Source organism: Acomys minous, assembly GCF_964271855.1.
Source record: "Acomys minous genome assembly, chromosome: 10".
Lineage (NCBI taxonomy): Eukaryota > Metazoa > Chordata > Mammalia > Rodentia > Muridae > Acomys > Acomys minous.
In genome coordinates this window covers 29,526,422-29,546,407 of record NC_140491.1, presented here as the reverse complement: position 1 = coordinate 29,546,407, position 19,986 = coordinate 29,526,422, and the positions used below count along the sequence as shown (strand labels likewise).

General features: G+C 45.8%; 1 protein-coding gene across 3 annotated transcripts in view; it reads right to left on the bottom strand.

The window, feature by feature from the left end:
- The window catches only part of CLNK (cytokine dependent hematopoietic cell linker), a 217,716-nt gene that overhangs the window by 43,136 nt on the left and 154,594 nt on the right, over nt 1-19,986 (bottom strand). For all 3 annotated transcript variants that reach the window (XM_084798064.1, XM_084798063.1, XM_084798065.1), the window contains exons 6-9: nt 18,098-18,239; nt 16,350-16,459; nt 13,159-13,204; nt 325-350 (exon numbers count right to left, since the gene is read on the bottom strand). In XM_084798064.1, the coding sequence (XP_084654190.1) occupies nt 325-350; nt 13,159-13,204; nt 16,350-16,459; nt 18,098-18,239 (324 nt within the window). The remainder of the gene's footprint in view (nt 1-324; nt 351-13,158; nt 13,205-16,349; nt 16,460-18,097; nt 18,240-19,986) is intronic.

The window sequence follows — 19,986 nt, the reverse complement described above, 5'->3', positions numbered from 1 at the left end:
GAAAAAGAACCAGAAGTTAAAGTCACTCTTTTGGGGGACAGGGCCAGTAGTTAAGATTTTTCTTCCTACCTCCCTCCCTCCCTCCCTTCCTCCCTCCCTCCCTCTTTCCCTCCCTCTCTCCCTCCCTCCCCTTCCCCACCTCCCATTCTACTACTGAGCAAAAAGTCCCTAGCCCTAGAATGTTTTGATCTACAAACGGAAATGAAAAATGATGACTAAAATCCTAGGACATAGTTTTTAAGTGACATTTAAGTTGCATTTCACAGTGTCCACATGCCTGAGCCTTTGAAGAGGAACAAGTACATTTTAATATTTTTCACTCACCTTGCTCACCTCTGGGTATTTGAATCCTAAAATGTAAGACAGAGAAACCAGTGAACCCTGTGGAAAATGTCATCAAATACTGCTGAAGGGAGTCTGGCCAGCATGGCTATGGCTCACCTTGCCCTTCTCCCCGTTCCCTCTGCCTTGCCAACCTTCTGAAAGCTACCTCCCAAGGTCTGTTCCCTTATTTGGCCACTTCCTCCTCCTGAGGCTGACTGCCAAGATCTAGCTATTGGACTATTAAAGTTAAGCAATCAAAAGCCCCCGTTTGGCTCACCAAATTAACACGCCCAATTAAAATTAAACAACTCATCCTGACACAGTGTTTCTTATTTTACCTTTATAAAGCACCATTTTCTTGTGTGCCATGTCTGTCTCCTTCTATCCAGAGGCAGTCCTTTGTCCCCCAGGATAAATACCCCTCCTCACTCTCCCTGGTTCCCTTCCCCTTCTCCCTCATCCTCTATTTCCTGTCTTTGTCTCTTTATTCTCTGCCCTCTGTCCTTATGGGGTTAATAAATCTTCTTTGTGTCGAGAATTTGGTCTTGGGGATCCTGAGCTGATACTTTTCCTTTCAGCTCTGACACATGGTCTATGGAAACCACTGTTAGGTTTAATAAGATTGATGCTTTTGTCTAGTGAGACTTATTGGGATCTCTTCAGTTGCCCAGCGTGATGCTGAACACTTTAGTTTGGGGATCTTATTGCATTCTCACCCTTGTTATGGAAATGAAGAGCCTAAGATGTGGGGAAAGTCAACACCCCACGAGCTAGAAAAAAAATGTAGGAAGCAGATGTCACTGTGAGTGGTGCGACTCTCAAGGTCCCCCAAAGACCACCCTCTCACCATCCTTCATCCTTGCTCCTGGAAACCACCTTGTACTTTCTGCTACCATGAGCTTTGCTATTTCAGTTCATCCAAGTGACAGCGTGTAGCATTGCATCTGCCTGTGTCTTGTTTCACCCATCCATGTGGTCACGAATGGTAGGGTTTCCTTCCTTTTGGGAGGGAATAAAACTCCACTGTACATATATACATCGTCTCTCTACCCAGGCTGCTGGGTACCGGCAGATTGCTTCCACGGTTTGCTTTGTGGGTGATGCTGCAGGAACATGGAGTGGAGACAGCCCTTCAAGATGCTAATTTCAATGCCTTTGATGGATCCTACAAGTAGGATTCTTGGGCCACAAGCTGGTTCTAGTTTTAAGTTCTATAGGAAACACTATACTGTTTTCCCAGATGGCTATGCCAACTTGGGTTTTTGCCAACACGCTGGGTCTACTCCACTACCTTGTAATGGCAGTATAGATGGGGACCTCGTGCCTGCAGCATCATTCCTCATTCCAGGAAGCTGATGAGGGCCCTTTGTGGTCCACATGGCTGATCTTCCTGATGCCTTGTGTATATATTCTGTGTCTCTATTAAAATGTTGGGCTTTCTGCAGCATTGCTTAGTGTTCTCTTAAAATTTTTGTAGCAATTCTATCAACAATAGCAACAAACCACAGGTGTCCAACCCATGGCCATGGGTGGTTTGTAGTGCGGGATAGCTTGGTATGTCGCAGTGTCATGCCACAGAATTGTAAGTATGCATTCACAAGCCATGTGCTGCAGGTTGTTCATGGACCTCCTGTGCATCGCAAGACAATGATATTTCTTTGCCCTGTGTGATACAGAAAAACCAATAGCCTGGGTACCCTTACACCCCATCAGTGGCCATGAGGATGTGTCCTGCCTACTGCCTATGCCAGGGGCTGCCCCACGCTACTGATTTAGACATCAACATTACTCAAGGCAAGTGTGACCTTAAGGGTAAGCAAACTGGATCACACAGATGAAGCAACTCATCGTATAGCAGACAGCTTTTTGTGGTGATTCAGCTAAAACCCAGCAAGGCTCTTTATTTTCCAGCATGGAGGGTCTTGTTGACTAAAGCACCGACAGGTCAGGTATTTGCAATAATGAAAGAGAGAGAGAGAGAGAGAGAGAGAGAGAGAGAGAGAGAGAGAGAGAGAGAAAGAGAGAGAGAGAAGATCCAGGGTGGATTTTTTTTTCAGACTGACCTTTTAAAATTTGTTTTTAGCAGTGCACAGATCAAACTCAGGACCGTGCTAAGCCAGCATTCAGCTCACCAGCCACACCTCCAGCCCGGCCTTGCCTCCTGCTTCTGTTATTCATCACTACAGGCTCAGGTCCAGTAGTAGTGAAACTCCTGGACTGAGGAAGGGGTGAGCATCCTTACCCACAAAAACAGGGAGATTTTATATACTTCAGTGAAATTTACATGTGGGATAAATTAATTAGAGCGTGTCAAGGTATATTTCCTGTTTTTTTTTTTTTTAAAGATTTATTTATTATTTATACAGCATTCTGCCTGCATGTGAGCCAACAGGTCAGAAAAGGACATCAGATCTTATCATAAATGGTTATGAGCCACCATGTGGTTGCTGGGAACTGAACTCAGGACTCTTGGAAGAGCAGCCAGCGCCCCCCACCCCCCCAATCTCTGAACCATCTCTCCAGCCCCATGTTTCCTGTTCTTAAAGCTTGTTATTTATTACACTCTTTCTGCCTCCTCCTCTTCTGCGGAGTTCCCTGAACTCTGTGTGCTCCAAGGTCTCTCTTTGTGCAATGTTGGGCTGTGGGTCTCTGTATTTGTTCCTCTCTGCTGCAGGAGGAAGCCTCTGATGCTGGCTGAATAAAGCACTCATCCATGAATGCAAGCACACGATGGGATGGAGGGCACCAGGAGAACAAGGCCCTCTAAATCACCCAAGCAAAGCTCATATGAACTCACAGAGACTGAAGCAGCAAGTCCAGGGCCTGCATAGGCCTGCACCAAGTCCTCTGAGTATATATTGGAACATTCAGTTTAGTGCTCTTATGGGACTTCTGTATGGATGACTGGGTCTCTGATTCTCTGTTTTCTCTTGGCAATCTTTTCCCTCTGTTGGTTTGTCTTGCCTACCTTCAACGTGATCATTTTTGTTTTGACTTATTACATACTATTTTGTTATGTTTGGGTGTTAAAAATTATTATTTAAAATTTTTTTTGAGGCATAACTTTTGATGAGCAAGTTAGTTTCTACTGTGCAGTGGGAGACTAGAGGGGCATGCTTGGTTGCTCTCCTAACAGAGTCCACAGTCGTTCTTTTGTACTGGGAAGTTTTTCTTGTCTGGCCAACCAGAGGACACACAGTGCCCAAGAGTGAGGAGGTGGCTGACATGTCTGCCCTCTGGTGGTCAGTGCTGTAATCGGCATCATCTGCCTGGAGACTGGTCCTTCCGGTTTCAGCGTACAGCGCTTCCAACAGCTGCTACTCCGTTCTGTTCTTAGGGAGGTGATTGGGGAAGAGAGCAGCGCCCAATGGAAGCTAAGGGACCCGAGCGTGACTATTTTAGGGCTAAAGCTTGAAGAATCTAATGACACAGTGTTACATGAGGCTGAAGCCGAGCTTCCTGGAGAGGGGGCAAGTTTTAGGCTTCTTCTGTTTGAGAAGTCCAAATGTGAGGAGCGGCTTGTAGCACACTGTGAAGCCTGGTTGTTCAATGAGCAAAGATTTTGTAAGCTGGTGACTAAATATAGCCATTGTTAAAAACAGATCATAGAATTGTACTCTTCAGTCATACCAAAACAAAGATAATGGACACCAAGGCATCACTTCCTATGAGCTCGCTAGCATGTGTTCCCGTGCTATGAAATGACATCGCTTCCAACTCCAGGTTCATGAGTACTTTGGTACTTGAAGCCTGGCATGCTGGGAGTATTTTCACCATGGGAAATGTTACAGAAATCAGTGGACTTAACTGTTTTGCCGTTTGTCTGGACTTAAATTTGCAGAGAAAGTGTTAACCAACCACGCCCTTCCTGTAGTTGTATAACGCTCATAGGCTCCATGCTCTGAAGAGGGTGCCTGAGAAATTATTCAGTAGAGGACTGAGTTTGGAAGCTGGTTTTCAGCTTAGCTTAGCAAAGAAATGCTCCCTGTTGCTATACCCTGGAAGTTGTGACTTCGCTGCTGATGCAAGAGCTTGGCAAAAGTCAGTCACAGCTGGGTGTGGTGGCTCGCGCCTGAAAACCCAGTACTTTGGAGGTGGAAACAGAAGGATTTTAATTTGGAGGCCAGCCTGGGCTGCAGAATGAGTTCAGGGGCATCTGGGCTACATAGCAAGGCCCTTAAAACAACAAAACAAGCAAACCGAATCATGGTGTCTCCCCTGCCAGGTTAAGTCTAAAACCAAACAAACATAAAAGCAACTGGCTCTATGAAATTGGGATAAAGGGTATTTTATCTCCCACTGTTAACTTTAAAAGTGTATGTTACATATCTCTACATCAGTAACACGTATGATGACCTCATTTGCATATGTATTTAAATTCTCTTCTTCAGACACCTGACTGGTTTGGTGTTTCCCAAGGCTTGCGATTGAGTTTTGCTGTTGCCGTCAAGGAGCTGTGCAACGTGATGCAAACCGCTTAGTCTCCCTGGGCTGCTTCTCTCCTTATCTGTGATTTTTAAAAAGATGACGAAACAAGACTCACAGGAGCCAAGTCTGTATGTTAATAGAAGGCACAGAGCAGAGTGGCCACAGAGGGGACCTGAGAAGCCATCAAGTCGGGTACGAGCCTGTCAGTTACCGAACAACCTCAGGGACTTAAACGCTCAAGTGCAGATCATAAAGTCTAATTCCTTGGGGCTTCACGGTTAAGTAAAATAGTATTTAGTTTCCACCTCAGCATCCATCCAATTTGTGCTGAGCTCTCTCAGAAACAGAGCACCCGTGCTGTGTTCTATAGTTACAGAAACAGATGTGGAACAATATTAGATAAAACTTAGCCTCAGTCACAAAATTTACCACGTCTAAGACTTTTGCGACGCAATGGACCATTAGCATTTTGTGTGTTGGTGATTAATTATGGAGGAGCCCAGAGAAGGCACTTATAATCCCAGTGACTAGCAATGTTCATTTGGCAGGGCCTGCTGGAGAAGCCTCTTTAAGTCCATGAAAACCTTCAGAAATTAATTGCAGGAGCAAATGACTGAAGCTGTCCTTGGGGAAGCAGTGGGATGGGATCATGCTAGGCAGAGCCAAGAATGTTGGGGGAACCGACTGTCTCTCACATTTCCCTTGGATAAGATCAGAAGGTGCCACTTTCAGGAACAAGTGTTTCAACAGCTTTCAACTTGGGACCAGTGAGGCGTAGGAGATGGAACAATTCTCCTAGCACAAGGCTGGAGGGAGGCGTGTTCTGTTGCTTTGGGTGTGTGTGGATGCAGAAGAGCAGGCAGGCAGGGTAAAGTGGAGGACAAAGGCTAGCCAGGGCTGGTGAGGATTCGCAAAGTGCTAGAGAGCAGGAGTGTTGTTTCTGCAGCTGAGATGTGAGGGTCCGGGCAAAGGATTGGGACGCAGCTAAGTTCAGAAACACAGACCGAAACAGAGCCAGAAGTAACCAGAGCTTCTTGACCTGCCCCCTTTCTGTTCCTCGACTAATGAGACTTCATGGCATAGGTTCATCCCTGGTGGTCCTGCCTGTGACACTAGATAGGGTAGTGAGCTTCTCTATGTACTGTTAGCACAAGCTAAGTTACAGAAGGGAAGAAGGGAATCTTATAAATAAAATTTGCCACATGTTCACCATGTGTCCAGCATGGTTCTGTATGTTTGCTGCGGGGGAAAAGGTAAACCACGGACTGTGCTCTCTGTGACTGAGGCCTCTCGCTCACTTTTAATCAATTACTTCACAACAAATTTACTTGCTTATTTGCATACTAAAAACTGAACTGCGTACACAGAAGGTGGTGTTAGCCTGTAGAGGGAGTCAGGAGAATGGTAAGGTGCAAGGGGGCAGGGATCCCGGATGAGTTAATACGGATCAGCACTGGAAGGCTCACATCAGCACAGTGCTGTGTGAATTTCCCATTTGTTGTTTCCTCCGAAGCAGGCATTAGCCCTGCCATACAGTGCTGTCGATGTGAGAAATTCAGCTTGGGTCCCCAAGTTTCTTTTAGGTCTTCTAGCTGGGAAGAGTACAGCCAGGATTTGAATCCAGGGCCAAATGTCCCAAAATCTAATGTATAGCTAGCCATACTGTGGCTTTAAAGCATAAAAACAAAAACAAACAAACAACAACAACAATAAACCTGCTTTCTTCCCCTGAGGTCATTGTCCCATGTCTCAATTCCATGTCCCTTGCTCCTGAGACACTCCTGGGAGACACAAGGCTCGCCTGTAGTGAGGATTAGTATGCTTTTCTTGGTTGCCTCAGCTTCTAGCACAGAACTCAACACACTATGGACTCGTACGTCCCTGGCACCCAGGACCCTGGCACAAAGCAAGTTTGGAAGTAGAGCTCTCCTGGCAGCTCTTGTGTCAGTAATGTGGATGCTCCCTCTCGTTCAGAAATCCACCCTCTGGCTGGAGAGAGAGGCATACGCACGGTGGGTTGTGAGACTTGGGACTCACTCAGCAGCTTGAGAGATGAGCACACACCAGGCACAGAATGTTAGTGGCTCACGGCTTGTGACGTCAGCCCATCATCACGCTTTCCCTCGTCCACCTCTCACCTGATCACCATTCCCTGGGCAGTCTAAGGCAATGAGTTTTTGACAGATCCTCATGGCTACCCATGTTTTCGGATGCTCAAGCTTTTTGTATCAAATAGCATCACACTTTTATTTGCCTAGGGCCAGATTGGGTTATACTTAATTTCTGGATTATTTACAATTACCTAAAAGGGTGCTATGCCAGCAGTGGCTTACTGTATTGCTTAGTGAACAATGACCAGGTTTGTACAAGTTAGTACAGACTTAACTTTTCAAAGATACTCTCGGTCTGTGGTGGAACCCGCAGAGGGCTGCTGTGCGTGTGAACTGAGCATGCCCGCCATGTGTGCCCTTTCCTCACTCTGTACTAAGGAGGAAGGGACAGAACAGAGCTGCCATGCTCCATTCCCACCTATTCCCTAGAGGCTGGGGGGGAGAAGAGGGGAGAGGAGAGGGAGAGGAGGAGAGAGAGGGAGGGGAGAGAGAGTGACAGGAAGGAAGAAAGAGGAGGAGGAGGAGGAGGAGGAAGGAAGATGACAGAAGGGATTTGTGTTCAAAAGCCTTTTTATATAGGTTGAAGAACATTTGCCCTAAACAGCATCTATGTTCATTGTGGTAACATCCTCAACAGCCAAGTTGTGAAATCAGGTTAAGTGACATCGATGAGGAATAAAGTTTGGCATATATGCACAATGGAATATTACTGAGCCACAAAGAAGATCAAGATCCTGTCACTTGCATAAAAGGATAGAAATGGACGATACCATGTCAAGCAAAACAGGGCAGGCAGAACCTAGATTTAAATCTGTGTATTGCGCATGTGTGTGTGTACACATGCGTGCGAAGGTATATGAATGTGTATGCATGTGTGAGCATGCATATGTGTGTGTGTGTGCTTGTGTGCATATATGTGTGTATCAGTGTATGTGTGTGTGTGTGTGTGTGTGTAGGTGTGTGTATGTATGTGATGGGAGTAGTAAGGAGACCATGACAGAGGAGGAAGAGATTTTAAGGGGAGGGAAAGAGCAATTACTAGCATGTAATATGCACACAGAAGGGGACCATTATGGGGAGGAAGGGGACCAGAATCAGGAGGAAAGGGGCTTGGGGGAGGGGAACTGGGATAGGCGTAGCTAAGGTTCCAGGGCTTGGGGAGAGAGATAGAGATAGATAGATAGATAGACAGACAGACAGACAGACAGACAGACAGATAGATAGATAGATAGAAGTTTGGGAGGAGGAGAGACCACTGGAGAGGAGAGGAAGAAGAGGGCTGCACCATAGGTTGGGTGGAGGAGAAGCACATGGCCGGCATGGATGGGGATTTGGCTCAGATGAGGATAATTAGCAAGTATTTAGGATTATGGATGGAATGCAGCTTAATAGACATTATTAGAAGCAGTTGGCATGGGATTGGGGCAGGTATCCCATACTTGTCCCATTGTGGGAAGTAGGTTAGGGGATTAATATCTGTCTTGCCACAGGTTAACCAAGGCTATTTTAAAATATAACAGGTGTCTGTGTGTTGATTGATTGCTAGTGAGTTAGAAAATGCTGCCATAATAATAATTATAGGCCTAATAAAATAACTGCATCAGGGAACTAATTAGAACCAAATATAATGACATATATGCATGAGTGTACTATAGTTAAAACTATTCTTTGTATGCTAGCTTAAGAAAAATTGAAAGTCCCACTAATGTGTGATTTTTAGTTTAAAGCATTAGTTTTGGACCCAGCATGGTAACTGATACCTGCATTGATTTTGGACCCTGGGTTTTAACTGAAATAAATTTAAATCTAACAACACTAGTCATTCTTTCATTTCTCTCTTACCAATCTGGGAGCTAAAGTTTATGATTTTTAAGGATGCAGTTTACAGGATACCCAGTTCCATTGTGTTCTGTGTTTTCATGTATGACCACTAGGGGGCAGCACTACCCACCTGCAAACTGTTGAGTCCAAGGTCAGTGCAGGGAGCTGGAGATGACTAAATGCTCACTCTGGCCAATGGCCTTAGGCCCAGGAAACCACGGGAGCTGGTGTGAACACCACGCCCATGTAGGCTCTGACTGCTTGCTGGCTCACCCTGAGCTGAGTCTCAGCATGGACCACTAGGGCCTTGAGCCAGATTGCTTTAGCATCTGAGTTCCTTTAGAAGCAAATTCCCATGATCCCCCTGGAGGGCACCAAATGGAATCTGGTTTGCTACTTTCAACCAGCCAGGCTGGTATTTCTGGATTTACTTGTTCAGTCGCCTGAGCGTAATTCTCTTTCTTGGATGCTTTATTGGATTTCTTTATAAAGTGATTCCTGAATAGAGAATGCAAGTCACTTCAAAGAAAATTGGTTTAGAGTTTGCGCTTGGTTTACATGCCAGGAACAGAGACCCGCATTTAAGCTGCTGTGTTCTTGGCTGTGGCTCTCCAGGGAAGCTAAGCTGTGTCTAGTGCAAAGTTACGACTCTCCTGGGAAATGAGGCGGTGTCCTCCAGAGCTGTGCTTATCACGGGTGGTTTATCACACACACTATAGCGACTTTATCTCCAAATAAAACTTTTGCCCATTTCCAGGAGTGGGGAGAAAAAATAGAACCCTCCACCTTCAGGAAAGGTAAGGTGTTGAATTTGATCCTTCTTGGGTAGTGGTCGCAAGAAAACTGACAGGACACATACATTTACATAAAACTGTAACTGCTCAACTTGATAAAAAATATCACCATCAAATCCTCCTGCTCCTGAGTTGATGGGTGTGGTTTCTTTTTCCTGTGACATTTTATGAGAATAAATAAATTATCTGAAAAACTGTGCTTGTATCAAAAGTACAGAATTTTGTAATGAACACAAATCATCCTAATGTTTCCCTTCCAGGTGTCTGATCCAAAAAAACAGTGGCATATCTGTATTCATTTCCTTTTTTCTGCCTGTAGTGCCCGAGTGCCCAGGGTGATGCTGGAAAACTGTCAGTTCTAGAAGCGTGGGGAAGGGCTGTGGTCAGGCAGCAACCGTCACAGAAGAAAACTTTCCCTAAACCTCCCCTGAGGTCAGTGAACCTTGTTCTCTCTGAGTGATGGCTTTAGGTGACACTCGGGGCTCACTTCCAGAAGCAGTTTGTCACTTTTCTGTTGCTGTGCTGAACACCTTGACTAAGGCAGCTTCTAGAAGGAAGGGCTCATTTGGGCTTGTGTTCCAGAGGGATAGAAGTCCACAGTGGTAGAGAAATGGCTGCCATGTTGTACCTGGAGCTGCAAGCTGAGAGCTCATATCTTGAGCCACAAGCACAAAGCAGAGAAAGAGAGAGGGAGAGGGAGAGGGAGGGAGAGGGAGAGGGAGGGGGAGGGGGAGAGGGAGAGGGAGGGGAGAAACTAGAAATGCTCTGAGTCTTTAAACTCTCACAACCTGCCCCCTGTCATACTTTCTCCAGCAAGGCCACACCTCCCTAAACCTACTCAAACAGTGCCATTGATGGAGACCTAGTACTCAAATGTCCAAGAACATGGGGGACCTTTCATTCAAACCAACATACCATCACGTCGTTAGCCAGCATCCTCTATAAAATAGTACCATCCCATCCCTGAGAAGAACCCCCACGCTCTTTCCCCGAGGAATTAGTTTGCAGTTTTGTTATGGGAAACTAATAGTCCATATGGGAGCTTGATTCTTTTTTTTTTCTAAGGCTACTGAGATGCTCAGAGGCAAGTTAAGACCATCTCTATTTTCCCTAGGGCCTTTATCTTCCTCTATTTTACTGGTCAAGGTTTTATTTTCTGTTTCAGGAGCTTATGAATTGAGCAATGTTAAAGAAGTGACAGTATGTGTTTGGAGAGATAGACAAAGGCCATTGAGACCACCCCCTTGTTTCTTGTCCCAGGAGTTATTTCTCATTACAAGAGTAGAGTGTGCCATTGTCATCAAAGACTTGTGCGCATTGAATGATCAAGTCCTGGCCTGTGAGCCGTTGGGGCTTCTGTTCCCTTTCCCTGCCAGAAGAAGTGAGAAGTCTTTGCATAATTCACCCCAGTGGTTTTGTTTTGTTTTGTTTTATGTTTTATTTGTTTTTGAGGCAGGGTTTTTCAGGTTGGTCTTGAAGAAATCTGCCTGCCTCTGCCTCCCGAGTGCTGGTGTTCAAGGCACGCACCCAGCTCTCCTCAGTGTTTTTAAGGATGAACGTACACTAGCTGATAGAGTGGAGCTGCAGTCAAGTGGACAGGGCAGCTGTTCTTAAAGGACCTAAGATACACTGAAAAGATGGCTACCCTATATGTCACGATGGAGTCAGATAGAAATCTGGGAGGCTGTCCAGGCTGCAGGTGAACTGAGGTGTTAGAGCCCTCCCTGCTCATGTGTCACTGGGCCACAGCTGAAGTGAGTGGGCATCAGGTTGCCTGCTCTTGATCTTGAAGAGCTGTGCTTGCCTCAGGAAGGCTAGGCACCTTCTGAAGGTCTCATGGCAGGTAGAGGCTGAGCCCAAGCTGCTGACCTTGCTCTGTCCACTCTGCTTCCTGCTGTGTGCATTCATCTCTTCCTTCACAATGCCATCAGCACTGTGGCCCCAAGTAGGCTGTGCTGGGAAGCCAGGTAGGAATGCAGAGAGAGACTGGGCCTTTGCTTAGCTGGCTCAGGTCATGGTTTATAGCCTTTGTATATTATATGCCCACCAAAGATTCATGGGTGGAGGCTTTGGTCAGCCTGTGACACTATTGGGGGAGTTTTGGGGATCTTAAGAAGGAGAAGGGAATTAGGGGAGGAAGTTAGGTTCTTGGGGTGGGGTGGGGGGTCTGTCTTTGTAGAGGATGTTGGTCCTCTGGTCTCTTCCTTTCTGTTCAGTTTCCCAGCCATCCTCAGATCATAAGATTTTTTTCCCCTAACACACTCTGTCTGCATGGTGCTCTCTGCTTTGCACAGCCCCAAAGGAGCAGACTCTTCCAGATGTGGCCTGAGATTTCTGAAACTGTGAGCAAGTGCAAACTCTGCCCCTTCTAAGTTGGCTTTCTCAGAGGTTTTTGTTGTAGCTATGGGACAGCTGACTAACACGTCTCCTTCCCTGGGATCCTCCCTCCCTCCCCATCCCAGCCCCCGCCCCTGCCCCTGCTCCTGTGGCTTTCAGTAGTTCCTTCCCATCTCTTTGGGCCTAGGGTGGGGATTGCCCTCACTGAGTTCAGCCCTGCATCTACAGCACCATTCTTTTGTTTTTTTTCCTGTGCCCAGAACACTTCTGTAAATAGCTCTCTCTCTCTCTCTCTCTCTCTCTCTGTCCCCCTCACCCTTCCCCCCCCCCAACTTCTTTGTTTTTCAAGATAGTTTCTCTATATAGCTCTGGCTTCCTGGAACCTGCTCTGTAGACCAGGCTTGCCTCAAACTGGGATTAGAGATATGCACCACCAACACCACCAACATCATCTGGCTTAAGTAAACTTTCTTAAATGACCTTACTTTGAGTTCATCGTCTACTTTGCATTGGGAGCTATAGTGCTGTGTGTAAGACACTTTGGGGTTCAGCTTTAGGCACTTGATTGGTGATGTTAATGGCCTTTAGTTATTGTGGACCATAAATCACAGGAATGGAATCTTTTTCACTGGACATCACAAGAGGTAATAGGGACACAGGAAAACAATGTGACTGGAAGATGATGGGACCGAAAATGGGTACAATCCAAGTGAATTTCTCCAGCTGCCCTTAGTTTGTGCTTCCAGCATCGGTGGAGTTGATTACTTCTTTTCAGGCTTGTACCTGTGCTTCTCTCGTCAAATTGAGTTGTTTTGCCTCAAGCGCTAAAGCCCATTTTCATATTCATTAATCAACATTTTAAAATTAGATTCCTAACTTGTGACTTTTTTTTTTTCAGGGCTCGTGCTTGTAGAAGTGATTTATTTGAATGCAATCCGTATGTTTTTGAAACAGTGCCTTTCTCAAACGGTGGAGAACAGAATGAGTTTTCACCATCAATTTCTTGGTCAGTAAGGTAAGGTAAGGTAAGACTGTAAGAGAGTCAGGAGGCAGGCCTGACTGCCCTGCCTGCAGAATTGGACAGTCATTTCTCAGTGCACAATTCAACAGAACTCTTCCTGTATGGGAGCCTGTGACCACCAGGAGGACACAGGCCCATGGAAGCAGGGGAGGTTAAAAAAAAAAAAGAAAGAAAGAAAAAAGAAAGAAAGTTTACTTACAAAGGTACTATCTACAGAAGTATACTGGGCACGGGGAAAGAACAAAAACCGGTGGTGTAGATGCAGGGCTGACCCCAGTGGGGAGCCATCCCACTCTAGGGATTTAAACCCATGAGAGTTTACCTTTTAAACGTTGGCTTCTGACATCCTTGAAGATGGGCTTGTCCACCTGTAAAAGATAACACATCACCATTAGCTCATGCCACAACCAGGTCTCCATCTCCTCTGTATGCTAGAGTCCCCAGCATGAATGCATACATATGTCCCTGGGCCCACCGATCTTAGAGACTGCTGCATGCACATGACTGGTAGCAGTTAAATACCGTAAGTATGTGGATTGCCACTAGAGAAGCCTGTGATGGGCTGGGTGCTATTTGGCATGAAATGTAAGGTTTGAAATCTCACTTTGTGCCTTTCTGCTATGAAAGCTTGGAAAGGGCACATAGGGGCTTCGTGGTGTTAATGATAGAGAAAATAGCCAGTGGGTGCCACTGGATTATAAAGAAGACCAGTGTACATGGACAGGGGTGTGGAAGCCACTGGGGGCACACTGTGGAGTGTGACCCTCAGTGACAGCTCAGATGATGTCACCTTGTCTCTGCCACATGGCAACTGTGAGGGCATTGTGAGTCACTCAGTTCTTGTGGTTACCTTTCTGTGAAAATGAAGCAAAAAAAAAAATGCTTCCTGCTTCCTTGTGAGGATGGTGTGTGTGTGTGTGTGTGTGTGTGTGTGTGTGTGTGTGTGTGTGTTTGATAATGTGAGACACAGTGGGCAGTGCACCTAGAATGTGAGGCATCACGATGATGACACAGCACAACAGTCATCACAGGGGCATAGTGAATTGTTAAGGACAATGGGATTCAACAAATGAGGAAAGATGATGAGGATGGAGCAATTAAAGCCCCAAGACCTTGGCAAGCCTTTCTGCCCAGCCAGCAGTGGGACATCGCTGTTTACCTTTCCAAATGCTGATTGAGCTGGCCAAGGTGCCTGAGGAGGCCTGAATCTCGTCCATGCATACTGATCCCCAGTCCTTACAGTCCTTGGAGAGGCTGTGGCTGCTGTGGGTCTGCAGTTTCATCCCTTTGGGGTCAGCAGTGGCTAGCGTTTCCTCAGTGTCCTTGCTTTTGTATTTAAGGTTTCAGTGACCTCTGATGGTGAGTGTGCAAGCATTCAATTATGTGTGTGTGTGTGTATGTCACGATGAATTGGTGTGTGTGTATTATGATGTATTAGTGTGTGTGTTATGATGTGTTGGTATGTGTATATATGTGTGTGTGTGTGGTATTTTGTATGGTGGTATGTGTATGTATTATGGTATGTTAATGTGCATGTTATGATATGTTGGTGTGTGTGTGTGTGGTGTGTATATGTATGTTTGGTATGGTGTTATTATGATGTGTGTGGTATGGTGTGTGTTGTGTTTTTCCTTGGACAGTGCTTAGCAGTATCCATTCTCCACTGTAACAGCCACAAATGTCTCCAGTCTCTGCCAAAGGTCCTGGGGGCCAAAATCTCTCTGTTGAGAACTACTGATGACAGTGCACATAATTGTGGGTGAATAACTGCTTTGCACACTCTCCCAGACATCAAGGCCACCATCTCCTGACTGCCTCCTCCCTTAGACTATGTGGTCTCCCCCCCTCCCCCCCCACGTAGACTATGGGTGCTGACTCACTTCTGTGCTCCTATTGCTGAGCACAGTGCTTCGGAACACAGTAAGTACTTACTGGGTAGAGCGCTAGTTTAGGGCAAGATAGTTACAATCATCCCAAGGAACTGAGATAAGAAAGGGCCTCTGTAAGGGTTATTGAAGATCCAGTAGAGATAGTTTAATCTCAAAACTAATAAGAAGAGGCCCCTGGAAATGAAGTTGTTAATGAGATAGATAATCTACTTGCCACCAAAAAAAAAAAAAAATCTTCCTTACTTCATCACGGATGACTAAATTAAAGCTATCTGAACCGAGGCCAAGGCCTTGCCTAATTTGTAAGGACGTTTCTCTCCTGGCAACCATTTGTCCTTGTTGTGCCCTCTCCCTCATCTCAGTTGATTTACAGTGACAGGAGCATGGCTCTGCTGTGAAGTGACCTGCCGTAAAGAAGAAGCAGAGGCCATGCAGAGGACCGGAGTGTAGGAAACTTGGATGCTGCCATGGTTGGATTTTGAGGCAAGGTCTTAAGTAAGCACACAGAGACTCATGCATAGGTATTCTGTTCCGTCAAGACAGCGCAGGCTAATGTGTGGTCAATACTGAGAGAACCTGCAAGTCTCATGAGCAGAATGGACGTGCCACCCAGGAGAGTTGGTGGATACGCAGAAGCATGCTCGTATTCACTAGTGATGGGGTTGTGGAGAGAATAACAGTGAGATTTTCCCCATTCACAAAAACCCACGACCACACCGGTGGAATCCTGTGTTGAGACTTCCTTGAGTTGGGTATGGTTCCTTAGAGCTTCTGGAAGGGCACACATTGACAAGACTTTTACATAAGGTCTTTAAAACGTAGCCACACAAGTAGTGAGTACATTAATCAAAACTCTAGGTGGGGGAACTGAATGGCCCTACAACTCCTGTGGATGAGCCCTTGCTCACCACATCGAGACTTATTTTGTGAATGGCCTCAGTGGGAAAAGAGAGGAGCACCGCCATGTTAATGCAAATAACATTCCTTGAATGATTCTATCTCTAGAGGGAAGTGTATCACAGTATTATCACCAATGACCTGCAAATCTAATGTGAGTCTTCTTTATTTTATGGATGTCTATATTAAGAGTATTAAGCATTATACATTTTATTAAAAATAAAAACCCATATATGTATTTAGCACATTTTCATTTGTAAGATGTTTCCATAAAATCATCTGCTGTTTCTCTTAGGAAAGCACATAGAAAGTTCCTATCTGGATAGTACAGGGATTACAGAGGTTCAGAAGGTCCCAAGACTTCTCACTGCTCAGTTTAACAGTTGACAATGCTCGGATGAGAATCTTGGCAAAAGGGTAATTTATTATCAGAAAGATTCAGGTTCTAGTTCAGGGTCTGAAGAATGCAATGATAATTAGGTATGGAGTAAATCCTTTAACCTGGTGCCTGGCTCAGAGTAAGTCTTCAGCAAATGTAAATTCTCATTCCTTCTAGACACTTCTAAAGGCCCATGATCCTATAAGCCACACTACTCAGCTCTGCCGAGCCTCCCTTGACCAGCTTCATCATCTGTTTCGACCCCTTGGGGAAGGAGACCTGGGACATATGTCTGTGAGCTGGGCAGTGCCCTCCTCATGCCAGGTCGACAGAGTCCCTTTTACTCACTTCTTCCTGCCGCCTCGTCCTTGCATTCCAGGTTTGCCTCTCAGTGGGGATAGAAGCCTTGGAGGGAAGCAGAAGAGCAGCCTCTGCCATATCCTTGAAATAGCGTGTATCTGTGGGAAAAGGAAGCTAGTAAGCTCGTAGCTCGTGAGCTGGCTAGACTCGGCACATTTCAGCTGATAAAGTCATCACACACCCTCATAGTCATGGAGTCATCACAGCTCAGGGACCAGGCAAGCAATTGTTGTGGGGGTGGGGTGGGGGAGGGGAGCTGAGGGTAGGGAGGAGGAGGGGAGCTGGGGGTAGGGAGGAGGAGGGAGAAGACAGGCAAATCGTGTTACAGCATATCATGTGGTGCTCTCAGAGGAAGAGTGGGCAAAGACCAAGGGGACTAATGTGCATAGTGTGGCCAGAGAGACCACTGTGGAGGGAAATAAAGTTCTCTCACAGAGGCAAGCAATCTCACCTGCACCTGCCAGAGGGGGAAGCTGAGGCTCGTGTGAGCTGTTTGCCTTGGTTCACAGCAGTCATACCAAGGATGGCCTTGACTACCTTTCTTCTATTTTTTTCCACCTGAGAAATGCTACCAGTAGCTTATGCTGCCTACTTTTATTTGTGTATTTATTGGTGTCTGTTCTCTCTCTGTCTCTCTGTCTCTCTGTCTCTCTGTCTCTTTCTGTCTCTGTCTCTTTCTGTCTGTCTGTCTGTCTCTCTCTCTGTACCCATCTAATTAACTTAACTAACTAACTAACCAATTAACTAATTAACTAAATAACTATTTACTTATCTATTAGTTTTGCCTCATACAGAGTCTCTCACCATGGCTCAGGCTGCTCTGGAACTCACTATATAACTCAGGGTAGTCTCGAACTTGTGGCCATTCTCTTGCCTCAGCCTTCTGAGTACAACTATGAACATGAGCCAGTACATCTTCCATTGGCACTCATCACCAAACCCCACCCACTCTTTATCCTGGTATGCTCTTATAGCATTTTCTTATTATTTATATATCTCTGGATAAATTCTGTAATGGTGACCCATGCGATGTGATGTAGATATTCCATCAATGTTTTTGAGTACTGAGGACAGGGTTAATTATTACTATTATTAGTTGTTGTTGTTTTGAGTCAAGGTCTCACCATGTAGCTTAAGCAGGCCTTGAACTTGGGATCTTCCTGCCCCAGCATCTGAGGTTCAGGGGTTTAGGATATATGTCACCTTACTTGTTTTACCAACATCACATACAAGACACTTCCCCCGTGAAGAAACTTCAACAGATTCATGTCTGTGAGCCAGGACCTCAGAAATCAGGCATGCCTCCTCCTTTGCTCTACAGTGGCATGGACAACCTGTTGTCACTGCTCTGTGTGTCCCAGGTGGAAAAGGCAAGGATGGGTACATTACTACAGCGTCCATTGGTAGGCTGCCAGCCTGCAGAGCGAATCAACTGAGTTAAAGTTTTCTCTTTCCCTGCTCTCCCCTCCCATGCAGTCTCTAACCTCACAGGCCTGTCTTCCTGCCTGTCCACTTCTCCCATGCTTCCAGCACAGACACAGGTCTAAGGCTCAAGCAGAACACTGCCCTGACAATGACAGTAAGTGGGAACAGAGTTTGACCCCATATGCTCCTCAGGCAGTCTCTAGAGGAGCTCTCTGGGGTTAGTTGTACCAGGAAGACTGAGTTCTAGAGTTTGAGCCTGTAATCACTATGGATGCTGCACATGGACACCCATCGTCAGACCCCCAGGCTACCTGCATATTCTGATTCCTCTATAGGTTTGGCTGGTAAAATCGTCATCAATGGCCATGCCTTTAGCAGCTGGAGCTCCGGGTCTTCATAGTCATTGTCACTGTGGCATTTTCCTCCATCTGGGACAGCAGCCAAGTTCCTTCTCTAAGTGGGAGGAACATGGGAGTGAGCTCAAGGGTAGGAGTGTGTGGACAAAGGTGGCACGCCTCAGTGCTGGCTCAGGGAGTGAGGGTGATGCTCTTGCAGCAGACGTTAAGATTTGGGGGTCTAGGATCTTATACAGAAATGTAATTCTTGTCATAGAGAGACTTCTAAAGATGTCTTCCAAATATCCTCATCTCTTTGCTCTTTCAATCAAAGACCTTTTTTGCTCTGTTGTGAGGGGATATGGCAGGTAGAGGTTGTTAATGAACTGACTTTTAAAACACAGAGGAGTCAGCCAGGCAGTGGTGGCGTACGCCTTTAATCCCAGCACTTGGGAGGCAGAGGCAGGCAGCTCTCTGAGTTCAAGGCCAGCCTGCTCTATAGAGCAAGCTCCAGGACAGCCAGGGCTACACAGAGAAACCCTGTCTCAAACAAACAAACAAACAAACAACTCAAACCAAACACCACCACCAGCAAAAACCCAGCCCAAACCAAAAAACTCTCAAACAAAAACAAGAAACCAAAACAACAACAACAACTACAAAACCCATAGAAGATTCTAGGTTGGCTCAATGTTTTCAGGAGCCCTGGAAATCAGAAAGGTAAACTGTCAGTGTAGTGATGTTATATGTGGAAAATCAAGACCCCGTGAAAATGAGGACAGCTAGGGCTAATAAAAAATTCAGCAAGTATATATGATCAATCCTATTCAAAGTTCAGTATGTTTGTATGCAATGGTAATCACAATTAGCTTTAAAAAGATGTAAATTACTAAGAACAATTTGAAATTAGAAAAGGAAAGAATGACTGCAAGAAGAACAGAACCCTTGGGTATCCTGTGCTCCGGAAGTGAAGCTTGTGCTAAAACAGCTGGAGGAATCCTGTTGATCATGTAAAAAGACATTAGTGAATGTGAAGGAACTCACTGTTCATGAACTGAGGACCGGATGTTGTTAAAATAATTCTTCAAAAATTGATGTACACTTTCAGTAGGATTCATATAAAAATCCAAGCTGCGTTTCTCAGTAAACCGACAGAAAATTTCTAATAAAACTTGACAAATAGATGCTCAAATTCCTACGAAAATGCCACCACCCACCCCAATCATATCCAGGTACCAAGAGGAGGACACAGAAGATGCCTGCAGTCCTTACCAACCCTTTGGCACCTTGATTGTGGACTGAGGTAAAATCATGACATTGCCAACGATCTGGATTCAATGCACCTAGGCCAGGGCATCTTGCTAGGGTAGCACAGGAAGGCTGCCAGGTGCTCATCACAGGTCTCGGGACTGAAGCTCAGAGGTGGCAGGAAGGGAACTAGGTCATAACGCATAAACCCTCGAGTTGGAGTTGCCACAACGCTTCCTGAGTGTGCGCCTTTGGGTTGGGTCTGCAGCCAGCAGCTGCCCTGTGTAAGCACGGACCTGGCAACCATCATACGGAGCCATCAGGAGTCACTTTTGCTCCCTGCATTTCAGAATGCCCAACTTTACCTAGAACTGACATTAGTCTTCATTTGAGCCTAAGGGAGAAATCCAGGTGCCAGGATGCGATTACACCTGTAAATGTTGACGACCTGACAGGTTTTGGTACTGTCATGTCATGCCATGCCAGGAACCTCAAAGGACACAGAAACATCTATTTCCACGCACGTTCACCAGGTGGTGCCTCAAAATAAGGTACCTGTGTCTTATTTTTCACATATATAGACTGATGTTGGTAACTTCCCAAAGTCACACAGCGTG